The sequence below is a fragment of the Nomascus leucogenys genome, chromosome 16 (assembly GCF_006542625.1).
Source record: "Nomascus leucogenys isolate Asia chromosome 16, Asia_NLE_v1, whole genome shotgun sequence".
NCBI classification, from domain to species: domain Eukaryota; kingdom Metazoa; phylum Chordata; class Mammalia; order Primates; family Hylobatidae; genus Nomascus; species Nomascus leucogenys.
Window position 1 is genome coordinate 61,585,785 of NC_044396.1, and position 25,698 is coordinate 61,611,482.

General features: G+C 35.7%; 1 protein-coding gene across 1 annotated transcript in view; it reads left to right on the forward strand.

Moving 5' to 3' along the window:
• The window catches only part of PKHD1L1 (PKHD1 like 1), a 163,575-nt gene that overhangs the window by 87,241 nt on the left and 50,636 nt on the right, over nt 1-25,698 (forward strand). The window contains exons 46-53 of the mRNA XM_003256116.4: nt 676-805; nt 3,994-4,235; nt 6,167-6,303; nt 8,619-9,648; nt 10,979-11,170; nt 22,605-22,756; nt 24,616-24,775; nt 25,333-25,504. Of these exons, the coding sequence (XP_003256164.2) occupies nt 676-805; nt 3,994-4,235; nt 6,167-6,303; nt 8,619-9,648; nt 10,979-11,170; nt 22,605-22,756; nt 24,616-24,775; nt 25,333-25,504 (2,215 nt within the window). The remainder of the gene's footprint in view (nt 1-675; nt 806-3,993; nt 4,236-6,166; nt 6,304-8,618; nt 9,649-10,978; nt 11,171-22,604; nt 22,757-24,615; nt 24,776-25,332; nt 25,505-25,698) is intronic.

A 25,698-nucleotide genomic window follows, 5' to 3' on the forward strand; every position in this document is an offset into this window, starting at 1 on the left:
TATCTGAAAATGGGGCCTCTCTAAAATATAACAAGAGATTTATAGTTGTGGATTTCTGTAACTATATCCTAGAACCTTGTCAGCAAGCAAAAATGATTTTGATCATGTTTGAGGTACCAGGGCAACACACTATTTAAAGAAAGCATGGTGTGAATCTTTTTAATATTGAAGTCTTCTACATTGCAATAATCTATCCCTTTTATAAATTTAGAATACCATAAATGTGATACCTTATTATAAAAGTCGTACATGGGGCTCAATATATATACTATGTAATTTCTTAGAAAAGTCTACATTTGACTCTAGATTATTAGTTTAACAAATTCCTATCAATAATGACAAAGACAATAGACTTCGCTCATTTTGACAGCATTATCACACCCCATTTACATTGTGTCCCTTTAAAAAAAAAAAGATGGTTATAAATAGGGTATATCATTGCAGAAGAATATTTTTGAAAAGTTTTATAGTCATATACATGTCATTACAAACACAATTGTTACTTTTATAAAGCAAGCATTCTACATATTTCTTTTTGAAGAAATGTATGAAATGCTAAGGTAAAATGAACCTTTCCAACATTGATTCAATTTAGGAAAAGATTAAAATGCATAAAGTTCTCAATAACCAATCAAACACATGTAAAGAAATACTCAGTGTGTATGTTGGTTCTAGGTGTGCCTGTTCCTGTGATCTGGACTCGCTTGGCTCATACTGCAAAGGCAGGGGAAAAAATTTTAATTTTACAAGAGGCAGTAACATGGAAACCAGGAGATAACATTGTAATTGCAAGCACAGGACACAGGTATGATGTCTTCTGGGCTTAATTATGTGTATTTAGAAAAGAAATTTTTATACTGTATAAAGAGGGACAATTCAGATGGTGCATGACTATTTGGTTTAAGCTTGAAATCTCTAGTGAAATACGAACGGCCAAATACAGATTTGCCAAGTGTTAACATTAGGTTGATCACATTTGTATTGCATTATAATTGATAGATTTACAATAAGAAAAAATATAAATTTGAACCTATGAAATAGCTATGTCCTAGTAAAATGTATGTTTTACATGGTTTGGCTGCCATGTGAGAATCTATTTGGAAAAAAGAAGTGTTTGACTACTAAAAGTCATTTGGAAATATCTTAGAGTTTTAAATAAATACCTTAATGAATGAAAAAATGTAAATGAGCTTCTTAGTTTGAGGTCACCAAAGAACATGTTTGAAAGCAGCTAGTGAACTCTCCTATCTTACAGCCTTAGCAAATGGTTCCCATTGAGCAAAATTGTTAATAATGACTAAATAAAAGAGAAGAAATCATTATACAAAAAGTGATTCACATAACCTTTTAGGTGCCTGTTATTTTAAAACTGAAAGTACTTATGATCCTTAATTCCTGTTTAATTACATATTTTAGCAAATAAGACATAAAAGAAAGAAAATTACCATACCACCAAGTATCATGGGGGTAGGGCCAGAGGAACATTATTTTTGCTTTATTGTTCAAATTATAGATAATAGTAAAATTGAATATGGTTGTGATTATTAGGAAACGAACAGTGATTTATGATAAGAAACAGCTAAATTGTGTTAAGGCCATGTTACAACTTAAATTTAAAATTCAAGATGGCATTTTGAGTTTGTCATATTCCATGTTAAAAATAGACTTGCAGTTATTAGGAAGAATTAAATATATACTTAGCTTTAGTGCTCATTTTGTTCTGCCCTTGGAAGAAATTTTAATTATATAATGGCAAAATAAAAAAGCAGGAAAATGATAGGGCTTACTAACAGAATAGAAAATCTTCATTTATGGTTTTTTGTGTGAAATGAAAGGGTTTAGAATAGGGCTATTTAGTTTTCAGAAACAAGAATTAAGGAGTTTCCCACCAAATCTAATTGTTCATTGTGTCATTGATAAATCTTATTTGAGAGTTTGCAAAGCCAGTGGTTAAGAAAATGCCTTCAAAAGTCAGTTTGTCTGTGTCTAGCTCCCTGCAATACCACTTACTAGTTCTGTAGTTATACTGTTTTATCTCTCTGAGCTTCAGTAAAATTGGAATGCTACTAGTAAGGATTACATTAGTTAATAAATGTAAAGCAGTAAAAGCAGAACTTGGCTCAAACTAAGTGCTTATTACACTTAGTGTTGTTATATTACAACAAAGAAGGAAAGATGTGTTTAGGTACATACAACATATGAAAATGCTTTTCACAACTTCTTTTCTAAAGAAATCATCGTATCATCCGAATCCAGGAAAATTCAAGGGAGGCTAATCTAGTCTTTTTGCATACCACCTGTGAGATCTTGTACCACTGGTTCGCCCTTATCTCTAAGCATCCTTAATCTCCACCTTTCCCTGCCCCTACCCAACAATTCCTTCCCTGTATCTTTTGGAATGATTCTTGTCCCCATCCACCCATTGTCTTGATAAACAGCTTTGTTCTCCTGTCTCCTGTAGCATCTTTCTTTTTTTAATCCTTTATTTTAGAGTTGTAAACATCTTAGATATTATATGCTCATTTCTTCTATTTTATCCTTACTATCCTTTGTTTTCTTTCTTTAAACCCCTGCATTCTAGTTTTCTTCTTCACAAATCTTTTTCATTGACCTCCTAATTATCATCATTCATTATTTCCTTTGTATTGCCAAGTTCTTTTGGTCTGCTCTTGGCATGTCTCTCAGCTTTCTCTACTCTCAGTTTGATTTAGATTCTCAGCCTCTCACACCTGGAATATTACATCATCTTCCTCTTTGGGCTCCATTCCACTTTCTTCCCCCACGAATTTACTCTGCATTAATTTGTTCAATCAATCAAAACCTGTTATTGAGTTGTGACAGGTACTGTACTAAGTGCTCAGCATATAAAATGATTTCAATGGGTCTCATGCCTAGAAGAGCAGACAAGTCAGTGGAAGGGACAGAAAGGTAGATTATCCCATAGGACTGCAGCATGGTTGCTCTGAGCACTAACGGAGCTTTATGCAGAGTGTATAGAGAATGCAGAAGTAGGGTTGGGAAAGTGGAGAGAGCTGCTTTAAATCTATTTCACACATGGCACTGTCATTTGAACTGGCATTTAAAGGAGTAAAAGGTGCCAAGGGAGAGAAGAGTCAAAAGAAAATGTTGGGAAAACACAGAGGTAACTCCCTTAGGCTTATCTTTGTTAACGGCAGCAATCACACTTTAGTAGATAATATATTATACAATCAAGCATTGACACACTTGTCTCCTTAAAATCAGGGAAACTTTCTACCTGGTATCCCCAGTGCTTAGTTCTATGCCTAAAATGCAGGTTAGACCCTCAATAAATGTTTGTTGAATGACTAAATGCACGAATGTGTACATTACAGAATTGGCAAATCCCTTCTGCTGTGGCTGGAATTTGGGGTATATTTGGAGGAATGGTAAAAATGAGATCTCCTAAACTTCAACTCAATAATTTCTTTTCCTTGTTCAGCAACTTTCAGTGACTCCCCTTTATAAAGGTTCTCAACTTGTGCATGACTGAAATTTTGGACCGGATCATCTTTGTTATGTTGGGGAAATCCTGTGTATCATGGGATGCTTAGAAACACCCCTGGTCTCTACCTACTAGATGTCAGTAGCAGCCCCCAATTGTAACAACCAAAAGTGTCTTCAGGCATTGCTAAATGTCCCCTGGGAGGAATAAAATCATCCTCGATTGAGAACCACTGAGTATGATCCTCCAAGTTATAAATGAATAGTTTTCCAAATACTTTTTATAAGCTACTCCAGTTCTAGGAACGAATGTAGAACTTGAAAAATATTTAATTGAATTGAATATATTTGTAAAACTTAATCAAGCAAGAATAAAATATTTTATTCTAATTTCTGTTCAGAATATTATATGACATAAGAATAGTTTCCTATTTTGCAAAGAAGTATTTAAAATGAATAAAACAAATATACCAAAACAATATGTTATGTCAATTCATATTAATTTTAAAATTTTTTTGTTAAAATTTTTAGACACAGTCAAGGAGAGAATGAAAAAATGACCATTGCATCTGTATCTGCTGATGGCATAAACATAACACTAAGTAACCCACTAAATTACACACACTTAGGAATTACAGTCACACTCCCTGATGGAACTCTGTTTGAAGCAAGAGCAGAAGTTGGAATTCTTACAAGAAATATTTTAATAAGAGGATCTGATAATGTTGAGTGGAATAACAAAATTCCCGCATGTCCTGATGGATTTGACACAGGTAATTTTAGCAGCTCTCGTGGTTGGTATAATCATGCCATATAGTTTTACAATTTAATTGGTTTATATTGAAATACATTATTTCAATGTATTTCATTGTAAATATCATTAAATATAATTTCATGATATTAATCTTATTATAAGATACCATTAAATATCTTGTAAATATAATTAAATGTGGAAATGTCAAAATGCTGATAGTATTTGTGAGTAACATGAAGATATTTGAATATATTGAAGAAAAGTGGTTAATGCTGACACTATAATGGGAGAAATAAGTGCACTTGGATTCTGTTTATAAATTATCTTCCTATAATTATGATTCGTTATTATGTTTAGATTAGACCTTGATGATTAGTTTTAATATTGTCAGCAAGAAACTGCATTATTTAGATTTACTCAGAAAATATGGAGAACTATATTTGATAGTGATACAAAGATTCTGTTTAGCAAATCTTTGATTCATCAGGGCTTTTTCAATTTTCCAGAATTGGCAGTTTATCAGAACAGTGTGAGAGTGGATTTATTGTAGAAAGATATTTTAATTTAATTCCTAGACTGATGATGGATAGGCAGACAAATGGATAGATGGAATGATGGGGGTGGGGAAATCTATAGATATAAAGATCTGAGCCAGTAGGAGTAGGCTAAGTCAGAGTTTTCCAAAGTCAGCACTGTTGGTATTTTGGCCCAGATAATTCTTTGCTGTGGGGCACTGTCCTGTGCATCACAGGATGTTTGACAGCACACTTGGCATCTACCAGCTAAATTCTAGTAGCCTCCTCCAACAACTTTGACAACCAAAAGTGTTTCCAGACTTTGCAAAAATGTTCCCTGGGGGCAAAATTGGCCTCAGTTAAGAACCACTGGACTAGATTATGCTCTATTTACAAACAAGCCCAAAATGTCAGTGATTTAAAATATAAAAGTCTATTTCTCATTCATGCTGCATGTGTCCCATATGGGTCAACAGGTGGGCTCTTCTGATTATAATTGCCTTGGGATCCAGGCTTATGAAGGATCTATCTCAGCACAGGCTTCTGTGATCTCTGAGGCAGGAGATGAGATTGCTGGAGAGTAAAGCACTAGCAACTCATTGCTTTGGTCTCAAAGTGACAGGTGTCTCTTATACTCAAGGGTCATTGGTCAGAACTGATTCCATGGCTATGCCTAACTTGAAGAGAGTGAGTTAGTGCAAAACCCATATACCCAGAAATAGAAGGGAAATGGATATTAGTGAATTTTAATGATGTTTATATCACAGTTCTCATAGCAAGAAGCAGAATGCATCTTACAAGTCTCTTTTAAATATGTTATGTAATCATTCATATCATTACAATACTATAAGTAGTTGAATAATAACTGATGCCGCTTAAATAATAGCCTTTTCTTCAAAAGGAAGTATAAGACAAAGCTCATGGATTTTATGTCAAACGAGCTATGTTCTCATTCCAGTTTATCTGCGTCAAGTATCACAATGTATATGAAACCTGGTTTCATCCTTCTTAAATTAAGAATACTTTCTGTTCTATTTACTATGGTTGTAAAAAAGTAAGTGACATAATGCATATTCTCATGTTCTACAAATATAAAATTGTATTGATTATGTTAATCCTCAAATCTTGGGGAAGGCTTCATAAATAATAAAACTAAATCCCATTATCAATATTCCCTTGATCATTCAAATATTTCTTTAGTATCTTCTCTGAAAAATACTGTATAAGCACTTTAGGGAATACAAAGTTGAACAAGACAAGGTACTTACCTATCTTGCTATCTAAAAGAGGAAATGATGTGAATGCAAATAACTATGTTCTAGGTTGAGGTTGAGATCATACGTGAATCAAATGATACAATTAGTTATGAGAAAATCTTCAATATAAGAGGATTCTGACATGTTTTTTTAATGATGCTTTAAAAACTGTTTTGAAGGAGAATTTGCTACACAGACCTGTCTCCAAGGAAAGTTTGGAGAAGAAATAGGAAGTGACCAATTTGGAGGCTGCATTATGTTTCATGCTCCTGTACCTGGTGCTAACATGGTAACTGGGAGAATAGAATATGTAGAGGTGAGAGGCATTGTTACTAAATCACCGTGGTTTGCTCAAGGTTATCCATACAAGAAATGTGTATTGAACTCCTGCTGTTTGTCAATGCTACTTATAATCTGGTAGAGGAGACAGATACATAAGTAAACAATTTTAATACGCCCATTTGATCATACCAAAATTTTGTTTCTCAAATTTTCTCACACCCCAAATTGAATTCATCAGCATTTTTATCTTCTCTACCCACAAAATGCTGTATCCAGAATCCAGTCTCTTTCCATACCTCCACCTGACTCTGAGCCCGAGCCACTATCTTCTCCCACCTGGACTGCTGTGATTTTCTCCTAGCTGGTCTTCCTGCTCCCACGTTGCTCTAATAGAGTCTCCACACTTCAGTCAAGTAAAATTTTAAAACCATAAATCAGATCTTGTTACACCCCTCTTCAAAATCCTTCAGTGGCTTCATAGTATACGTAAAACAACAGGTCCAGTCCATCCCATAGGAACCATGTGATCTGACCCAGAGATGCCCTCTAATTTATCTCCTACGACCCTATGCCTTGCTTGTGCCATGCTAGTCATAGAAGACTCCTTGTGTGATCATGTCAAGCACATTCCTATCTCAGGTCCTTTGTACTTGCTTTTCATTATTTATTTATTTATTTATTTTTGAGATGGAGTCTTACCCTGTTGCCAGGCTGGAGTGCAGTGGCGCAATCTTGGCTCACTGCAACTTCCACCTCCCAGATTCAAGCAATTCTCCTGCCTCAGCCTCTCGAGTAGCTGGGACTACAGGTGTACGCCACCACACCCAGCTAATTTTTGTATTTTTAGTAGAGATAGGGTTTCACCATGTCGGCCAGAATGATCTCGATCTCCTGACCTTGTGATCCACCTGCCTTGGTCTCCCAAAGTGCTGGGATTACAGGCATGAGCCACCGCGCCTGGCCTGTACTTGCTTTTCATTCTGCTTGGAATCCTCCTCCACCAAATACTTGCATGGCTGACACCCTAATTTCAGTCAGATCTTTTGACAAGGGTTATCGCTCCAGAGAGGACTTTCCTTACCACTTTTATTTAAAATTGCCACCCAAACTCCTGTTTACTTTATTTATACATAACTCCTAGTAGGATATCTGTTTTTATTTATTTTCAATCTCTTCCTCTAGAACATAAGCTCTATTATTTTACAGATGTTGTCTTTATGGTTCTCTGCTGATTCCCCGGAATAATGCATGGCATATAGTAGATTCTCAGTTGATTATAAATTAAACAAATACATAAATATGCATATTATCCCTATGACACTAGAAACTTCTGTGTATCTTATTTATATTCAGGCTGTATAATCACGGTTTGGCATAGTTCTTATCATGTATTCAGCAGAAGGAAGGAAGGGAGGGAGGAAGGGATAATAAAATCCATAAATCCATTAAACCAGGCACACCTCGACTGCATTGATGGTGACACAGTCAGCACCTCCATTTTGTAAACTTCCCTCCTCCTGAGATATGTTACATGTGACATCTCAGATATGGACTAAATGAGATTGCTAGGTTGATCTGGATATTGAATATTAATAGTGGTTAATTTTTAGCTTCAGATGGACAACAAAAACAGAGGACCTAATGTTTTATTTCCTTACCCCATGAGATTATATGACACACCTGTGCATGCTCACGTGCATGCACGCATGCACATACACACACACAGACATACTGGTATCCTCTGTATTAAATTATTAAATCATAGACCATTTGAAAGAATGCACAGCAGGAGGATTAAGAGCAGCAGCTCTAGAGTTAGACCAGCTTGGGTTTAAATGGAACTTTGTAACCATAAACAAGTTACTCAGCCTTTCTAAACTTCCATTTATTAATCTGTAAAATGAAGTCAATGGTAAGTGCCTACTTTAGGGGATTATGGCAAAAACTAGGATCATGCATGCAAAAGAGCACAACATCTGGCACACATAAAACATTCAAGAAATGTTTCTTATTATTACATAAGAAGCAAAGTAAAGGAGAAAAAGAAGTCTTTCAAGATGTTTTATTTTCTAAAACACAAAAGTTTACTAATACACCAAGGCAAAAAGCAGAAGAGTCAAAGATGGCTTTTTACATTCTTTCATTCATTTTGTAATAAGTTTGGTCTGTTATACATTGTATAAAACATGGTGGGTTGGGGGTTCAATAACATTTTCAAATAATAAACATGAAAAATTTGGAAGAAATAAATGTATTAATAATAATATAAAATTAGATATTTTTTGAAACAAGAAAATATGAGCTCAACATGTGAGCTATTACTAAATAACTGATTTCTGGGCTTAACAGGTATTCCATGCTGGCCAGGCTTTCCGATTGGGGCGATATCCAATACATTGGCACCTGCTTGGAGATTTACAGTTTAAATCTTATGTAAGAGGCTGTGCAATTCACCAGGCCTATAACAGAGCTGTTACTATTCATAACACACACCATCTTCTGGTTGAGAGGAATATTATATATGATATTAAGGGAGGAGCATTTTTTATAGAAGACGGTATTGAACATGGCAATATCCTCCAGTATAACTTGGCAGTATTTGTACAGCAAAGTACCAGTCTTCTGAATGATGATGTGACCCCGGCTGCATTTTGGGTCACCAACCCGAACAATACCATACGACACAATGCTGTTGCTGGTGGCACTCACTTTGGCTTTTGGTACCGTATGAACAACCACCCTGATGGGCCATCCTATGACAGAAACATTTGTCAAAAAAGAGTTCCCCTTGGCGAATTTTTTAACAATACTGTCCATTCTCAAGGTTGGTTTGGAATGTGGATCTTTGAGGAATATTTCCCCATGCAAACGGGATCTTGTACGTCTACGTCGCCTGTGCCTGCAATATTTAACTCACTTACTACTTGGAATTGTCAAAAAGGAGCTGAATGGGTCAATGGAGGTGCCCTTCAGTTCCATAACTTTGTGATGGTGAATAACTATGAGGCTGGAATTGAGACTAAGAGGATCCTGGCTCCTTATGTTGGAGGGTGGGGTGAAACCAATGGAGCGGTGATTAAAAATGCCAAAATAGTTGGCCATCTTGATGAACTAGGAATGGGGTCTGCATTTTGCACAGCAAAAGGCCTGGTTCTCCCATTTAGTGAAGGCTTGACTGTCTCTTCTGTGCACTTTATGAACTTTGACTGTCCCAACTGTGTAGCTTTGGGAGTGACATCCATCTCTGGAGTTTGCAATGACAGATGTGGGGGTTGGAGTGCAAAGTTTGTTGACATCCAGTATTCTCACACACCAAACAAGGCTGGCTTTCGCTGGGAACACGAAATGGTAATGATTGATGTTGATGGCTCACTTACAGGTAATGTTATTTTTCAATTTGTGATAAAAATCCATTGGAAATATGTTTGTGTTGGCACAGAGGTGAATTGTTAAAGCAGACTTAGGTGCATTACAGATCTTACCCAATAGCAAACTTTACTAATAATTTAAATGATAGAGGCAAGCACCAGGCACAGATTAGACATTCTTTTCTGGAAGAGCCCCAATCTGTCAGAGGCAGCCTCCAAATATGTCCTTTTCCCCCTGCATTGGCACATTGATTTTAAATTAACAGAAAATTTTGGGCAATATTCATGGAAACATTGATCACAAAAGGAAACCATTTCAGTTTTAGAATGCCTCTATTTTATACTCAGTTAATTGCACAGATAAGAAACTGCTTACATCACTACCCTAATTCTCCAGCCAGTCATGCTCCAGAAACATATAAATTGCAGGCTTATCTACAAAAGCAGTGTAGACAGACTGTATCTATCCTTGTGAAAATACTTTTAAGAGAAGAAATAAGTCACAAACCTGCTGTGAACCCTTTTATTCCAATCTAAATCCTAAATTTGTAATTTATTCAAAGAATACCAAAAGAACAAAATTCCATACACATTGTAGGTTAAATTTTTTTAGCATTTCAAGTTCAGAGTATGTCACATTTTCAATATTTCATAAATATTCATGATTTCTAGAATTTAGCATCTTTACAAATTATAAATGATAAAAAATCTGTCTAAATAAGATAGCAAGGATATGTGCCTCATACTTCGTGAGTCAATCGACAGGTAAACCTATAGACAGTAATGATTTACTTTTGAAAGACTCTGAAGGGTGAAAGAAAATTCATCTCAAAATTCAAACGCAAAAATTGAGTTTTCAACCAGAGTTGTTAACTTCTGTTTCAAGTATAATCGTAACTTTAAAGAGGGAGAATGTTTGGATGCTTTTGATATATAAAGCTTTGTGTAATGTTTATTGATTTACTTAATTCAGTTTAGGTTTTTAATGTTAATTGGTAGTCTACCAGTTTTGAGTAAAGGCTTTATGGTCATAACACCTGGATTTAAATCCTCCGTGTCCTTGAATAGGCTACTCATCCCACTTCCCATTTCCAACTTTGACTCTCATGGGTGCTTCAGACCCTGTGTTTCAGCTAAATCCACAATAACATTCCTGACCAAAGAGCCACTGCAAAGCTTCTGTATGAGATCCTCTTGCTCCATGCAAACAAACAAACAAAAAATTACCCAGACCTTTAGACTGTATTAGTGGTACTATGGGTCACAATTCTGTATATTGTAGACCTTTTCTATGTTTCGTAATGTGAAATAAAAAACATATTTTGTTTTTTTGTTTCCCAGGGCACAAAGGACATACCGTCATTCCACACAGCTCATTGCTAGACCCTTCTCATTGTACTCAGGAAGCTGAGTGGAGCATTGGGTTCCCTGGATCAGTCTGTGATGCTTCAGTCAGCTTTCACCGTCTAGCGTTCAACCAGCCTTCTCCAGTATCTCTGCTTGAAAAGGATGTGGTTCTTTCAGACTCTTTTGGTAAGTGGAATATATTAGTTTAAACAACTAATTTAAATATATCTTCCTAAACATTTGTCATCATCTCCTTGCATTGTTACTTGGTTGTTCAAACATTGCAAAAAGTATAATATTTATATTAGAGTCCAAGCAGGAAACAAATAATACTCTCAAAGGAGGTGTTTGAGAAGCATTTTATAAATGCAGAGGCTAGCAAAATATTCTGCTGATCAAGAAACCTCCAGACAAGATTATGACAGAGAGAGGGAACGTTGGCATAGCCATTGGAGCAAGTAAAAATGTACCAGTGTTCCTGCCACTCAAAGCAAATGTTTTTGATTGTCCTTGCTGATTGAGATGGGATGGGGGAGCATTTACTAGGTTAATAGCTGTCTACCAGGTGCCAGGGATTGTGGATTTACTGATTTGTTCCGGTAAAAGTACAATACCTGGAACACCAAATATGCTTGACATCATTACCTGATTATGTTGCATTAATTTACTGTCACTGTTCATAATCCATCTGGCATTTGCAAATGGGGATGGGGTGAAAATCCTGAATCTCACGTTTCTTAAATCTTCAATCATGGCACTAATCTCTGCATTCAGCCCCTGCCCCGCACCCCCCACCCCACCCCCCAGCTCCAACTCAAGGATTTAAACTTGCTTTTATTTGATTAAGGAGGTGGTGAACATGGTTCCTAGAGTATAGAGTATCCACATAGTTCCTCCTACTATATTTGACCCCACTCCATTCGTTGGGGAACCAGTGTGGGAATTCTTCCAGTTATTAAGTCTGCCTAGTCTCACTCTACCTGACCTAACCTACCCTGACTGGCTCAGATCTGTATCTCTCTTTATCATTCCATCCATCATCTCTCTAGAAATTATTAGTTAAAATATCTATTTATAATGAATCCACTCTCACAATATACACTGTTCTGAGGGATTGCAGATTCTGAAAAATGGAAAGAGCATTGATGAATCAAAGATTTGCTAAACAAAATCTTTATATCATCATCAAAATTTTTTTTACATTTTCTGGGTAAATCTAAATGATGCAGCTTCTTGACAGCAATATGGAAAACTGTAATCATCAAGGTCTAAACACATAATATGGAATCATAAGTATAGAAAAAGAGTTTAATAACAGAATCCAAGTGCACTTATTTTTTCTCTTATAGTGTCAGTATTTACCATTTCTCGTCAGTATTGCAAATACTTTCATGTTACTTTAAAATGCTCTCAATATTGTTGAATTTCCCCCATTGAATGATATTTACAAAGTAGAGACTTGCCATTTAAAAATTTTAAACCACGTATCTCAATATAAACCAATTAAGATTTGAAAGTGTTTAGCAGCCACATGACAGCTGCTAAAATTACTTATGTCAAATCCATCAGGACATGCTGGAATTTCGTTATTACACTCCACGTTGTTAGCTTCTCTTATTAAGATATTTCTTAGAAGAATTTCAACTTCCACCCTTATTTCAAATGGAGCCAGTCTTTTAGATTTTATATATGATTCAGGAAGGCAGGTATTTCTACATTTATGACATAATGGCTTTCTTGTCAAGTCTCCCTGTGCCCTTTAAGAATTAAGATTTTTTGGCCGGGCGCGGTGGCTCACGCTTGTAATCCCAGCACTTTGGGAGGCCGAGGCGGGCGGATCACGAGGTCAGGAGATCGAGACCACGGTGAAACCCCGTCTCTACTAAAAATACAAAAAAAAAAAAAAATTAGCCGGGCGTGGTGGCGGGCGCCTGTAGTCCCAGCTACTCGGAGAGGCTGAGGCAGAAGAATGGCGTGAACCCGGGAGGTGGAGCTTGCAGTGAGCCGAGATTGCACCACTGCACTCCAGCCTGGGCGACAGAGCGAGACTCTGTCTCAAAAAAAAAAAAAAAAAAAAAAAAAAGAATTAAGATTTTTTATTTAGTTACTAAACTGTGAATACCTAGATGGCAATATCTACAAACTTACCTTTCTGACACCATAAGACTCATAACAGAACATTGTAAATAGTAAGTAATCGGCAAGTGTTGAATTAAATGGAATTAGTTGTAATACTCGGACCATATTGCAAATACTCAAACCAGATTTTATATGTCTGTTTCCACTGTACATTCTGGAACTGGAGAAATAACCATAATACGTACCCATGACCCTACTGGTCTCACTGTGAGACTAAGTGAAGACTCATCCATCACTTGCCCTTGATAAGCTCCCATTCTAGCTGGTGGGCCATGTTAGCATGTTGGCATTGGTGACTTCGAAGATTATTAGCATCAGTTTAGAGCCAGCATCTAATAATATGGAAGGTCTGGTTATTTTTCTTTCCTTAGTATAATTGGCCACATATCTCTATCACTCAGTGGTGGGGCTTTTGGTCTGTGAATTGGCTTGGATCTAGAAAATAGGTAAGAAGCAGTGAATTTCTACCTAGGTAATTAGAGTTAGACTTCTGTCATCTAAGACCTCTATTAGTTTTCTTCCTATATGCACACCAAATATCACCTTAATATGCTACTCATCTATTTAATCTTTGGAATCTCAAGATCAATCAATCAGCTATCACAGATTCCTGCAGGTCAGAACACTCTGATTCCTCTGACCAGTGACTGTTGTGCTAATTAAACCTACCTTTATATCTAATGGTTAAGCACTGACTCCTGCCACTTTTAGATTCCATTATTCCTACTGGGATCAAAAAACCCAATCCCATGGCACCATCCCCTACCAGCATTTCTGGCATTGAGAGAACAGCCACCATAGAACTCTTGAAAGGGCTAGTAAGGGAAAAATACTATTACCATTACTGGCCCTGAAAAGATGAAAGGAAGGAACAGTTACATGGACCCAGAGACAGAGCTGTATGAAGAAGGCTGCTTGAAAGAAGCTGTGCCCCTTGGTTGAGAGATACAAGAGCCCACCAAGATCCCCCTACATTCCCTAAGAGTGAGAATCAGGGCAATAAATACCTCTCTTTCACCTTTCTCCTGCCCTCTCTTCTCTTTACTGTATTTCTTACTGTCCAAACCCAACCAGAAGCTAGAAGGCAAAGGAACGGGGTAGAGAAGGGTGAAAAGTGGATCTACAGGATGAAACATAAGTGTGCAGCGCCACTTCCATCATTCATTATGATGATATACGTTACTACATTTAATTTTAAAACATTTTTCCAGTGTTTTTTCCCCTGTGAATTAAAAGGGTCATGTACCTGCTATCTGAGTAATAGCTATACCAACTGTCACAGTGCCTTAATAATATAAGCCCAGAAACCATTGTTTTTCTTCTGATAAATAGATGTCCAGAATGGAATGATGTTACTTAAACTTTTAAAGTATGTGGTACAATAAAATATTTTAAACAAAATATCTATGAATGTTTCTTCCAAATAAAAACTGAAACAAAAGGTAACCAAAACATCAGAAGCAAATGAAATTATTTTATGAAACAAAGTGATATTTTAGTATTTCCCATTACTGTATCATAGAACAGTTTCTTATTTAATCATCCTTTTACATACTTTATGGCATACCTGTGAGTAAACTGAACATTAGTACTTTATTAAAACATGATTTAAGATACACTTTTACAGAAACACAGAGATGTGCAACCTTCCTAAGTAAATTATTTAAAATATACAACATAATAAAGTATATATTCCTTACAAGTTGATCCCCGAAAATATTTGGATGGAGATCGGGAAAGGTATCTGGAGGATCCTGCTTTTGATACCAATTACTCTACTGAGCCTTGTTGGCAATACTCAGATCATCATGAAAACAAATACTGTAATCTGGAGTGTAGCCATACTTGTAACTGCAAAACGAGGTCGTCATCATCATATTTAGATAACTTAGTTTGGAGAGAGAGTGAAGTTAACCATTACTATGAACCCAAGCTTATCATAGATCTTTCCAATTGGAAAGAACAAAGCAAAGAAAAATCTGATAAGAAAGGCAAATCAAAATGTGAAAGGAATGGATTGGTTAAAGCCCAGATAGTGCTAGAGGAAGCATCACAGCAACTGGCTGGAAAAGAAAGGGAAAAGAAGCAGGGATTTGATTTTGATTTCTTTATTGCAGGAACTATTCAGCTTAGTTCCCAGCATGAGCCTACTGATGTTGTTGATAAATTAAATGACTTGAATAGCTCAGTGTCCCAACTAGAATTGAAAAGTTTGATATCAAAGTCAGTAAGCCAAGAAAAACAGGAAAAAGGAATGGCAAATCTGGTTCAATTAGAAGCCTTGTACCAATCTTCTTGGGACAGCCAGTTTCTGAGTGGTAGGGAGGACTGTTTTTTTCATAAATCAGTTTTGTGAGGTAAGGAAGGATGAACAAGGTGAAAAGGAAAACACTTACACTAGTTACTTGGACAAGTTCTTTAGTAGGAAAGAAGATCCTGAAATGCTAGAAACTGAACCAGTAGAGGATGGGAGCTTGGGGAGAGAGAAATGAGGAAGGATTCCTGAACAACAGTGGGGAGTTCCTCTTTAACAAGCAGCTGGAGTCCATAGGCATCCCAGTTTCACAGTCCAGTTGGGTCACCACTTAAGTCAATACAATCCACATTAACACCTTCTGCTATGAAATCTTCTCCTCAAATTCCTCATCAAACATAACAGCAGCATCTGAAACATCTAAACTAAAACACTCAGCAGACATTTATCTTTGTATTCTTCATGAAATGTGTTTTGTCTTTTTGTATTACTAGTGTTTTAAGTCATTTTTTACTTGAATCAGATGGTGTCATTTAGTAAGGGTTTTATGAGTTCTTGTTTTTTAAAATCCAGACTTTCTACATGTGAGATTGTTTTCATTTTAACTGGCATGTCATTTGCACACAAAAATAAAGACTAGAGCAAAATAGTGTAACGCAGGAGGAGAAAAGAAATGCACAAAGACAAGTAAAGAACATTCTCTCATAGAACAATGATCTGTTTTACAGGAAACAAACCTTGCCTTGAAATTTACACAGTGAGACTATGCGTAATTGCATGAAAATAGCTATTTTTTTCCTAAGACATTTTTCATTCATCAGTATTTTCAAGTTTTTCATACTGTACACATTTCTTAAAACACATGATACCAGCAGCAACTGAAAATGAATGCCGAATTTGGTAAACATGTGTTATCTACCTCAAGGTAACAAGAGTATGTGGCAAAACATATACCACCCATAGTGCTTCACAAGATGCACTTCTATTTAGCAAGCGTTTATTGTTATAAACTATTCTTAATAAAACTCATTCACTGTTTATAAATGTTCTGGTATGCATTCTTTATAGTGAAGTGTTGATACATCACACCTTATTTATTCTAGCAAATCAGTATATCTTCTGTGTTTAATTATAAAAATTAACTTTGTATAAGGTGTAAGGAAGGGATCCAGTTTCAGCTTTCTACATATGGCTAGCCAGTTTTCCCAGCACCATTTATTAAACAGGGAATCCTTTCCCCATTGCTTGTTTTTGTCAGGTTTGTCAAAGATCAGATAGTTGTAGATATGCGGCATTATTTCTGAGGGCTCTGTTCTGTTCCATTGATCTATGTCTCTGTTGTGGTGCCAGTACCATGCTGTTTTGGTTACTGTAGCCTTGTAGTATAGTTTGAAGTCAGGTAGCATGATGCCTCCAGCTTTGTTCTTTTGGCTTAGGATTGAATTGGCAATGCGGGCTCTTTTTTGGTTCCATATGAACTTTAAAGTAGTTTTTTCCAATTCTGTGAAGAAAGTCATTGGTAACTTGATGGGGATGGCATTGAATCTATAAATTACCTTGGGCAGTATGGCCATTTTCACGATATTGATTCTTCCAACCCATGAGCATGGAATGTTCTTCCATTTGTTTGTATCCTCTTTTATTTCACTGAGCAGTGGTTTGTAGTTCTCCTTGAAGAGGTCCTTCACATCCCTTGTAAGTTGGATTCCTAGGTATTTTATTCTCTTTGAAGCAATTGTGAATGGGAGTTCACTCATGATTTGGCTCTCTGTTTGTCTGTGATTGTTGTACAAGAATGCTTGTGATTTTTGTACACTGATTTTGTATCCTGAGACTTTGCTGAAGTTGCTTATCAGCTTAAGGAGATTTTGGGCTGAGACAATGGGGTTTTCTAGATATACAATCATGTCATCTGCAAACAGGGACAATTTGACTTCCTCTTTTCCTAATTGAATATCCTTTATTTCCTTCTGCCTGATTGCCCTGGCCAGAACTTCCAGCACTATGTTGAATAGGAGTGGTGAGAGAGGGCATCCCTGTCTTGTGCCAGTTTTCAAAGGGAATGTTTCCAGTTTTTGCCCATTCAGTATGATATTGGCTGTGAGTTTGTCATAGATACCTCTTATTATTTTGAGATATGTCCCATCAATACCTAATTTATTGAGAGTTTTCAACATGAATGTTGTTGAATTTTGTCAAAGGCCTTTTCTGCATCTATTGAGATAATCATGTGGTTTTTGTCTTTGGTTCTGTTTATATGCTGGATTATATTTATTGATTTGCATATGTTGAACCAGCCTTGAATCCCAGGGATGAAGCCCACTTGATCATGGTGTATAAGCTTTTTGATGTGCTGCTGAATTTGGTTTGCCAGTATTTCATTGAGGATTTTTGCATCAATGTTCATCAAGGATATTGGTCTGAAATTCTCTTTTTTCGTTATGTCTCTGCCAGGCTTTGGTATCAGGACGATGCTGGCCTCATAAAATGTGTTAGGGAGGATTCCCTCTTTTTCTATCGATTGGAATAGTTTCAGAAGGAATGGTACCAGTTCCTCCTTGTACCTCTGGTAGAATTCGGCTGTGAATCCGTCAGGTCCTGGACTCTTTTTGGTTGGTAAGCTATTGATTATTGCCACAATTTCAGAGCCTGTTATTGGTCTATTCAGAGATTCAACTTCTTCCTGGTTTAATCTTGGGAGGGTGTATTTGTAGAGGAATTTATCCATTTCTTCTAGATTTTCTAGTTTATTTGCATAGAGGTGTTTGTAGTATTCTCTGATTGTAGATTGTATTTCTGTGGGATCGGTGGTGATATCCCCTTTTTCATTTTTCATTGCATCTATTTGATTCTTCTCTCTTTTCTTCTTTATTAGTCTTGCTAGCGGTCTATCAATTTTATTGATCTTTTCAAAAAACCAGCTCCTGGATTCATTAATTTTTTGAAGGGTTTTTTGTGTCTCTATTTCCTTCAGTTCTGCTCTGATTTTAGTTATTTCTAGCCTTCTGCTAGCTTTTGAATGTGTTTGCTCTTGCTTTTCTAGTTCTTTTAATTGTGATGTCAGGGTGTCAATTTTGGATCTTTCCTGCTTTCTCTTGTGGGCATTTAGTGCTATAAATTTCCCTCTACACACTGCTTTGAATGTGTCCCAGAGATTCTGGTATGTTGTGTCTTTGTTCTCGTTGGTTTCAAAGAACATCTTTATTTCTGCCTTCATTTCATTGTGTACCCAATAGTCATTCAGGAGCAGGTTGTTCAGTTTCCATGTAGTTGAGCGGTTTTGAGTGAGTTTCTTAATCCTGAGTTCTGGTTTGATTGCACTGTGGTCTGAGAGACAGTTTGTTATAATTTCTGTTCTTTGACATTTGCTGAGGAGAGCTTTACTTCCAACTATGTGGTCAATTTGACTATACATCATGCTGCTATAAAGACACATGCACACGTATGTTTATTGCGGCACTATTCACAATAGCAAAGACTTGGAACCAACCCAAATGTCCAACAACAATAGACTGGATTAAGAAAATGTGGCACATATACACCATGGAATACTATGCAGCCATAAAAAATGATGAGTTCATGTCCTTTGTAGGGACATGGATGAAACTAGAAAACATCATTCTCAGTAAACTATTGCAAGGACAAAAAACCAAGCACCGCATGTTCTCACTCATAGGTGGGAATTGAACAATGAGAACTCATGGACACAGGAAGGGGAACATCACACTCCGGGGACTGTTGTGGGGTGGGGGGAGGGGGGAGGGACAGCATTAGGAGATATACCTAATGCTAAATGACGAGTTAACGGGTGCAGCAAAACAACATGGAACATGGATACATATGTAACAAACCTGCACATTGTGCACATGTACCCTAAAACCTAAAGTATAATAATAAAAAAAAAGATCCTAAAAAAGAAAAAAATATATATAAAAAAATAAAAATTAACTTAGTTTTTAAAATTTATTTGCAAATACACTTTTTCCATTTGGCACTATGGTGTGTTGCCTACCTAGCTGAATCTATAATGTTAGCTTATCCTAAGGCTGTCCACATACTTAATTTACTTAAGTGTTCATTTTAAGTAATGTGCTCACTGTGTATAGGAATTTGTATTTTGGAGGTGCTTGATCTACAAAGAAAAATTGATTAGGAATTACTTCATTATAAAATGCTCCTAGAAGACTTAATTGTGTTTATTTTTTTTAAAAAAAGAATGTTAGACTTGTGTGCATGGAAGTAATTAAGGTACACCATTATTGTAGTTTAAAAGTTGTACATGATAAGACATTTTGTTTTTACTGTATGTTTTTACTGAATGATCTATTCCCCATCCCAAGGCAAGCATGAATAAAATTAGGTTAAATGTAAAAAAAATAAAATAAAGTATATATTCCTTTAACTATTAATTTTTAAGCACTAATATTCAAATATCTAAGCTTTCAAATCTCTAAGCTTTCTTTTTGTGGTTATTTTTAGTGGTGGTGAGGATTTTAGAAAGGAGCTTTTGTTTGCTTATTTGTTTATTTTCTGGTTTTTTGATTCAGAGAATCTGGTATTTCTGAATTTATAACATTATAGCTTTCTTGTCAAGTTTCTCTGTGCCCTTTGGTCTATTCCCTTCAAGAATTAAGATTTTTTATTGAGTTAGTAAACTGTGAGTACCTAGAGGGCAAGATCTACAAACTTATCTTTCTGATGCCACAAGGCTCAATACAGAACATTGCAAAGAGTAACTACTCAGCAAGTGTTGAATTAAATGGAATTAGTTGCAATTCTCAGACCAGATTGCAAATTAGAGAAAACACTATGCTAGGCATTTTACTTGTGTGTGTGAAAAAAAAAATCAACTGTATAGTAAAGTACATTTGCCTACTTTGATCTCCATTAAAGTCAAATAAAATTATTTATTTCTAAAAATTAAAAACAGGAAAAGATAACTTGTCCTGATTGTATATGTAGGCTGAGTGAAACAAAAGTTTAAAAAGTATACTAGATTTGTAGGAAGTAAGGGTTTGCTATAATTTTACATATGTCCTTATATATCTTTATCAAAGCATCTCATGCATGATGGTATATCTTTATGTAAATATATGTATAAAGTTATACCAGATGGCAAATTAATTTGAGACACTAACTCTTAATGATCCTATTTTTAGAAAATATCAACTTCAAAGAGTTTATATTTCAGTCCAAGACACTTAAAACCAACATACTTGAAATGAGTGCAGCTTAAAAAATTAGGAAAAACACAACTTAGAAAAATGGAAATTTGTTTCACTTATGAAACTGAATTATTAAGAAATGACAGGTTAAAATGCAATCCCAAGCATCAGAAAACTTCACTGGAGGCTGGGTGTGGTGGCTTATACCTGTAATCCTAGCCCTTTGGGAGGCAAAGGTGGGCAGATCACTTGAGGTCAGGAGCTCGAAACCAGCCTGGCCAACATGTTGAAACCCTGTCTCTACTAAAACTACCAGAAAAATTAGCCAGGTGTGTTGGCACATGCCTATAATCACAGCTACTTGGGAGGTTGAGGCAGGAGAATTGCTTGAATCCAGGAGGCGGAGTTTGCAGTGAGCTGAGATCATACCACTGGACTTCAGCCTGGGTGACAGATAGAGACTCCATCTCAAGAAAAAAAAAAAAAAAGAAAAGAAAAAAGAAAAGAAAAAGAAAGAAAAGAACTCAATTCAGTGGAATTGAGTTCTGCAAATCCAGGAGCAAATTCTAGAGGTTTTGGATGATTTTAATCAGCTCTTCTATGTTAACCATTGCTTCACAACAGACTATCTCAAAACTCAATAGCTTAAGCCTACAATCATTTATTCTTAGGTGTCCAGGGGCTAGGTTGATTGATCTAGGCTGGGCTCTGCTGGAAGGCTGTGCTTCAATATAAGGCTTTGCTTCTCGCCAAGGGCTGAGCTCAGGTAACTCCACGTGTACTCATTCCAGGTGTCAGGCAAAGGGAGAGCAGTTACCTGGGGGAGGCTCTTCTCTTTGTGAAGACAGAGGCTTAAGAAGTCAAGCCTCACTGAGCAAGCACTTTTCAAGCATTTACTAGTGTTAGTTCCACTAATGTCCCATTGGCCAAGATCAATGAAGCAGGGAAGTCTACTTTGCCCTCAAGGAGAAGAGAGGAGTGGATATTTGCTGAACAATAATCCAGCTAGTCACAGTTCTTTTCGTACTTTACAGGAATTTCTGGTAGTGAAAGTTTTTGGTGTCTCTGGTCATGAATCTTTTAAAATTAATACTAACTCATAAAGCATAGAAATTCATGAATTTGTTCTCTCATGGCATTGGAATTTTGTTGGGCCTTATTTTAGACAAATTATTTTATAATCTTGCTTCTAGCTTCTTCCTCCTAAATTTTTAAAATAAGAGGTTGTTAATTTAATATAAAATCCCATCTGAGATGAAAAGTAAAGGAAGGGGGAGAAAAATAGAGGAAATTAATGAAAGACCTTTCCTTTATATTGTAAGAGAACTTTTCAAATCTTCTATTAAAGTTATCAGGCACTCTCTTGTGACCAAAGCATTACTAAATTATATAGTTTTTCCTATAACAGGTAGTTCAGGTTCAAGGTTTGTATTCCTAAAATGTATATATCTTAATCAGTGTTAAGTTATAGGTCTGGTTGTAGCCTTGTTCTTTAAGAACTCTAAATCAAAACACCATTAAAGTCAAACAAAATTATTTACTAGTAAAAATTAACATGTGTTGTACAGATTTTAATTAGCTCAACAGATATAGGAAACTCTAATAAAGAATCAGAGCTTATGTTTTTATATATTCTACATCAAGGATTCAGAATAACTAAGTTCTTAAAGAATAAAAATGAAATTATGTTTAGATCAATGACCTTTAAATAATTATATTAATATATTTAGGCACTTTCATTTTTGCAGTTGTAATTTCGTGATGTTTCAAGTGTATCTTTCCCTAAGGAATAAAGGCTCCATCTCAATTCAAAATTCCAGGTGTGAAAGCATTTTACTATCCAGTTGAATGTAATATTAATCATTTCAGTTCTTCAGTCAAACGAAGACATTTAGAACATAAGTAATGAAATGCCATATTAATCTTTTTAAAGACTTTCATAGACTAAACCTATATTTGCTAAACCAACCAAACTAAACTAGCATTTGCACTTGTTTACAAAAGGAGGAGTTTATTAGAGGTAGAGATTACTATTATTTGCTTGTTCTATGTTCTCCTATAGGCACAAGCATTATTCCATTTCAGAAGAAACGACTGACTCATATGTCTGGATGGATGGCTGTGATTCCAAATGCTAATCACATTAACTGGTATTTTAAAGGTGTGGATCACATAACCAACATTTCATATACATCAACTTTCTATGGATTTAAGGTAAAAATATTTATCTTCTAATGATTATAATTGCGTATTACCCAAACACAGCCTCCATCCTCATACTTACACACATTGTCAGGCCACAGGGACATTTCATCACAAATTGAGCTATTGAAATCCTGCACATTCTTTATGAACCACTCTGAATCTAAGAAGTAAGCCAAAAAAATTTCATTTGAGAATCAGAAGTAAGCAATCTTTCTGCCACATTGCTGTAGTACTAAGCTTATTCCCCTGTCATTATTACCATGATAATAACTTACCTTTACTGAGAGTTTATGATATCTCAGGGACCAGCAGTTAAGGACTTTATTTTTTATATCATGAAATATATCAAACATACCTGAGGTCAAGAGTTTGAGACCAGCCTCGCCAACATGGTGAAACCTCGTCTCTATTAAAAATACAAAAAAAAAAAAAATTAGCCGGGTGTGGGGGTGGGCACCTGTAGTCCCAGATACTTGGGGAGACTGGGGCAGGAGAATTGCTTGAACCCAAGAGGCAGAGGTTGCAGTGAACCAAGATCGCTCCACTGTACTCCAGCCTGGGTGACAGAGGGCGACTCCATCTCAAAAAACAAACAAACAAACAAACAAACAAACAAAAAAACAGCCACTACCTAACTCTATCTAAATCTAACATTCTGTGAATATTTACTTTCTACTTCATGAAAAAGTAAAATATGGTAGATAAAGTGGAAGCCTTCTGTATTATTTACTCTCATCTTATTCCCCATTCTCCACCTCTAATGGTAGCCAGTATCCTAAATTGGATGTTTTCCATCTTATACATGTTCTTCCACTTATACTACACATTTGTGTAGCATTGTTTTAAATATTTTTAAACATTGTAGAAATAAAATATTGTCTACAATTTTATCTGTCAATTTTTAAAATAAAATATTTTCTAAATATATGCATATATACACATACACACATCACATATATATGTGTGTACATGCATATATATATACTCTACATGTGTATACTTAATGTATATGTATTTATATATACATACACACACACAGGAGAGAGAGATCCTTTCGTTGCTTTAGTGACAGAACTAGCATTATTGTCGTAGACATGTAAAATGTTAATAAACAAAATAGAAATTCAAGACAAAAAAAAACTAAAGCCAAAACTTTTAAATCATTTTTTTTAATTTGTCTTTTAAAAATTTTATTATTATACTTTGGGTTTTAGGGTACATGTGCACAATGTGCAGGTTTGTTACATATGTATCCATGTGCCATGTTGGTTTGCTGCACCCATTAACTCGTCATTTAGCATTAGGTATATCTCCTAATGCGGTCCCTCCCCCCTCCCCCCACCCCACAACAGTACCCGGAGTGTGATGTTCCCCTTCCTGTGTCCATGAGTTCTCATTGTTCAATACCCACCTATGAGTGAGAACACGCGGTGTTTGGTTTTTTGTCCTTGCGATAGTTTACTGAGAATGATGTTTTCCAGTTTCATCCATGTCCCTACAAAGGACATGAACTCATCATTTTTATGGCTGCATAGTATTCCATGGTGTATATGTGCCACATTTTCTTAATCCAGTCTATCGTTGTTGGACATTTGGGTTGGTTCCAAGTCTTTGCTATTGTGAATAGTGCCGCAATAAACATACGTGTGCATGTGTCTTTATAGCAGCATGATTTATAGTCCTTTGGGTATATACCCAGTAATGGGATGGCTGGGTCAAATGGTATTTCTAGTTCTATATCCCTGAGGAATCCAAATCTTTTAAATTTTAATTAACATAATATAGGGGCTAATTATATGTCATTAAAATTAATGTGTTATATGAAGAATATTAACATACAAGTCACATTTTTCTATAAACTTTTATAGGAAGAAGACTATGTAATTATATCACATAACTTCACTCAAAATCCTGATATGTTTAATATTATTGATATGAGGAATGGTTCCTCAAATCCATTGAATTGGAATACTAGCAAGAATGGAGACTGGCACCTTGAAGCAAACACTAGTACTCTATATTACTTGGGTATGTGTCATTAGGCAGAAATGATATTTTATCTAATGGTTTGTCTAAAAGATGAGAAAAATTGCTTAATAAGCAAATGTGTTGTGCAGTGCTTAATATATACAAGATCCAATAAATGTTTGCTGAATGGAAAAACTGGAGACAAAATTTATTCTTGAAAAGGTTTTGAGTTGAATTAAGAACTTTCATTTTATATTGAAGGTGACACCAGCATGCTTACACATTGACAATTTTATTTCATGGGCTTAGAGAAAATGAATACAATGGAAGCTGGCATATATTTTGTTTCCATTTTTATTATTTAATTATTTGGAAAATTAAAATATTTAAGAATAAGTTTTAATTAAATTCTAAAGCATTCATTTTTATCAACATATTTTGACCATGTATGTCTTTATAATACATACATTATCAGAATTTCTCAATACCTCTTTCATACATATGAATTATAACTCAAGTTACTACTTAAAGAACATTTTCCAAAATGCCATAATTTTATTTACATTCAAGCACTTTGGTCACTATGTTCATTTAACCCACTTTTACTTCACTTTCAGTGTCAGGAAGAAATGACCTTCATCAGAGTCAGCTCATTTCTGGGAACCTGGATCCTGATGTGAAAGACGTTATTATTAATTTCCAAGCTTACTGTTGTATTCTCCAGGATTGCTTTCCTGTACATCCCCCATCAAGAAAACCAATTCCCAAGAAGCGACCAGCCACATATAAGTACATAGGCCTTTTGTAGTTGATACCCTTCAATATCTCTTAACATAATCCTTTTCACATGTCACTCCTGGATGAAATAATAATGCTTTACTCCTGCACAATGTCTTGTAGATTACAAAGTACTTTCACACTCACTGCTTTGCTTGCGCCTTACAAAAACCATCATGAGAAAATGAAAAAGTCTTATAAAAATT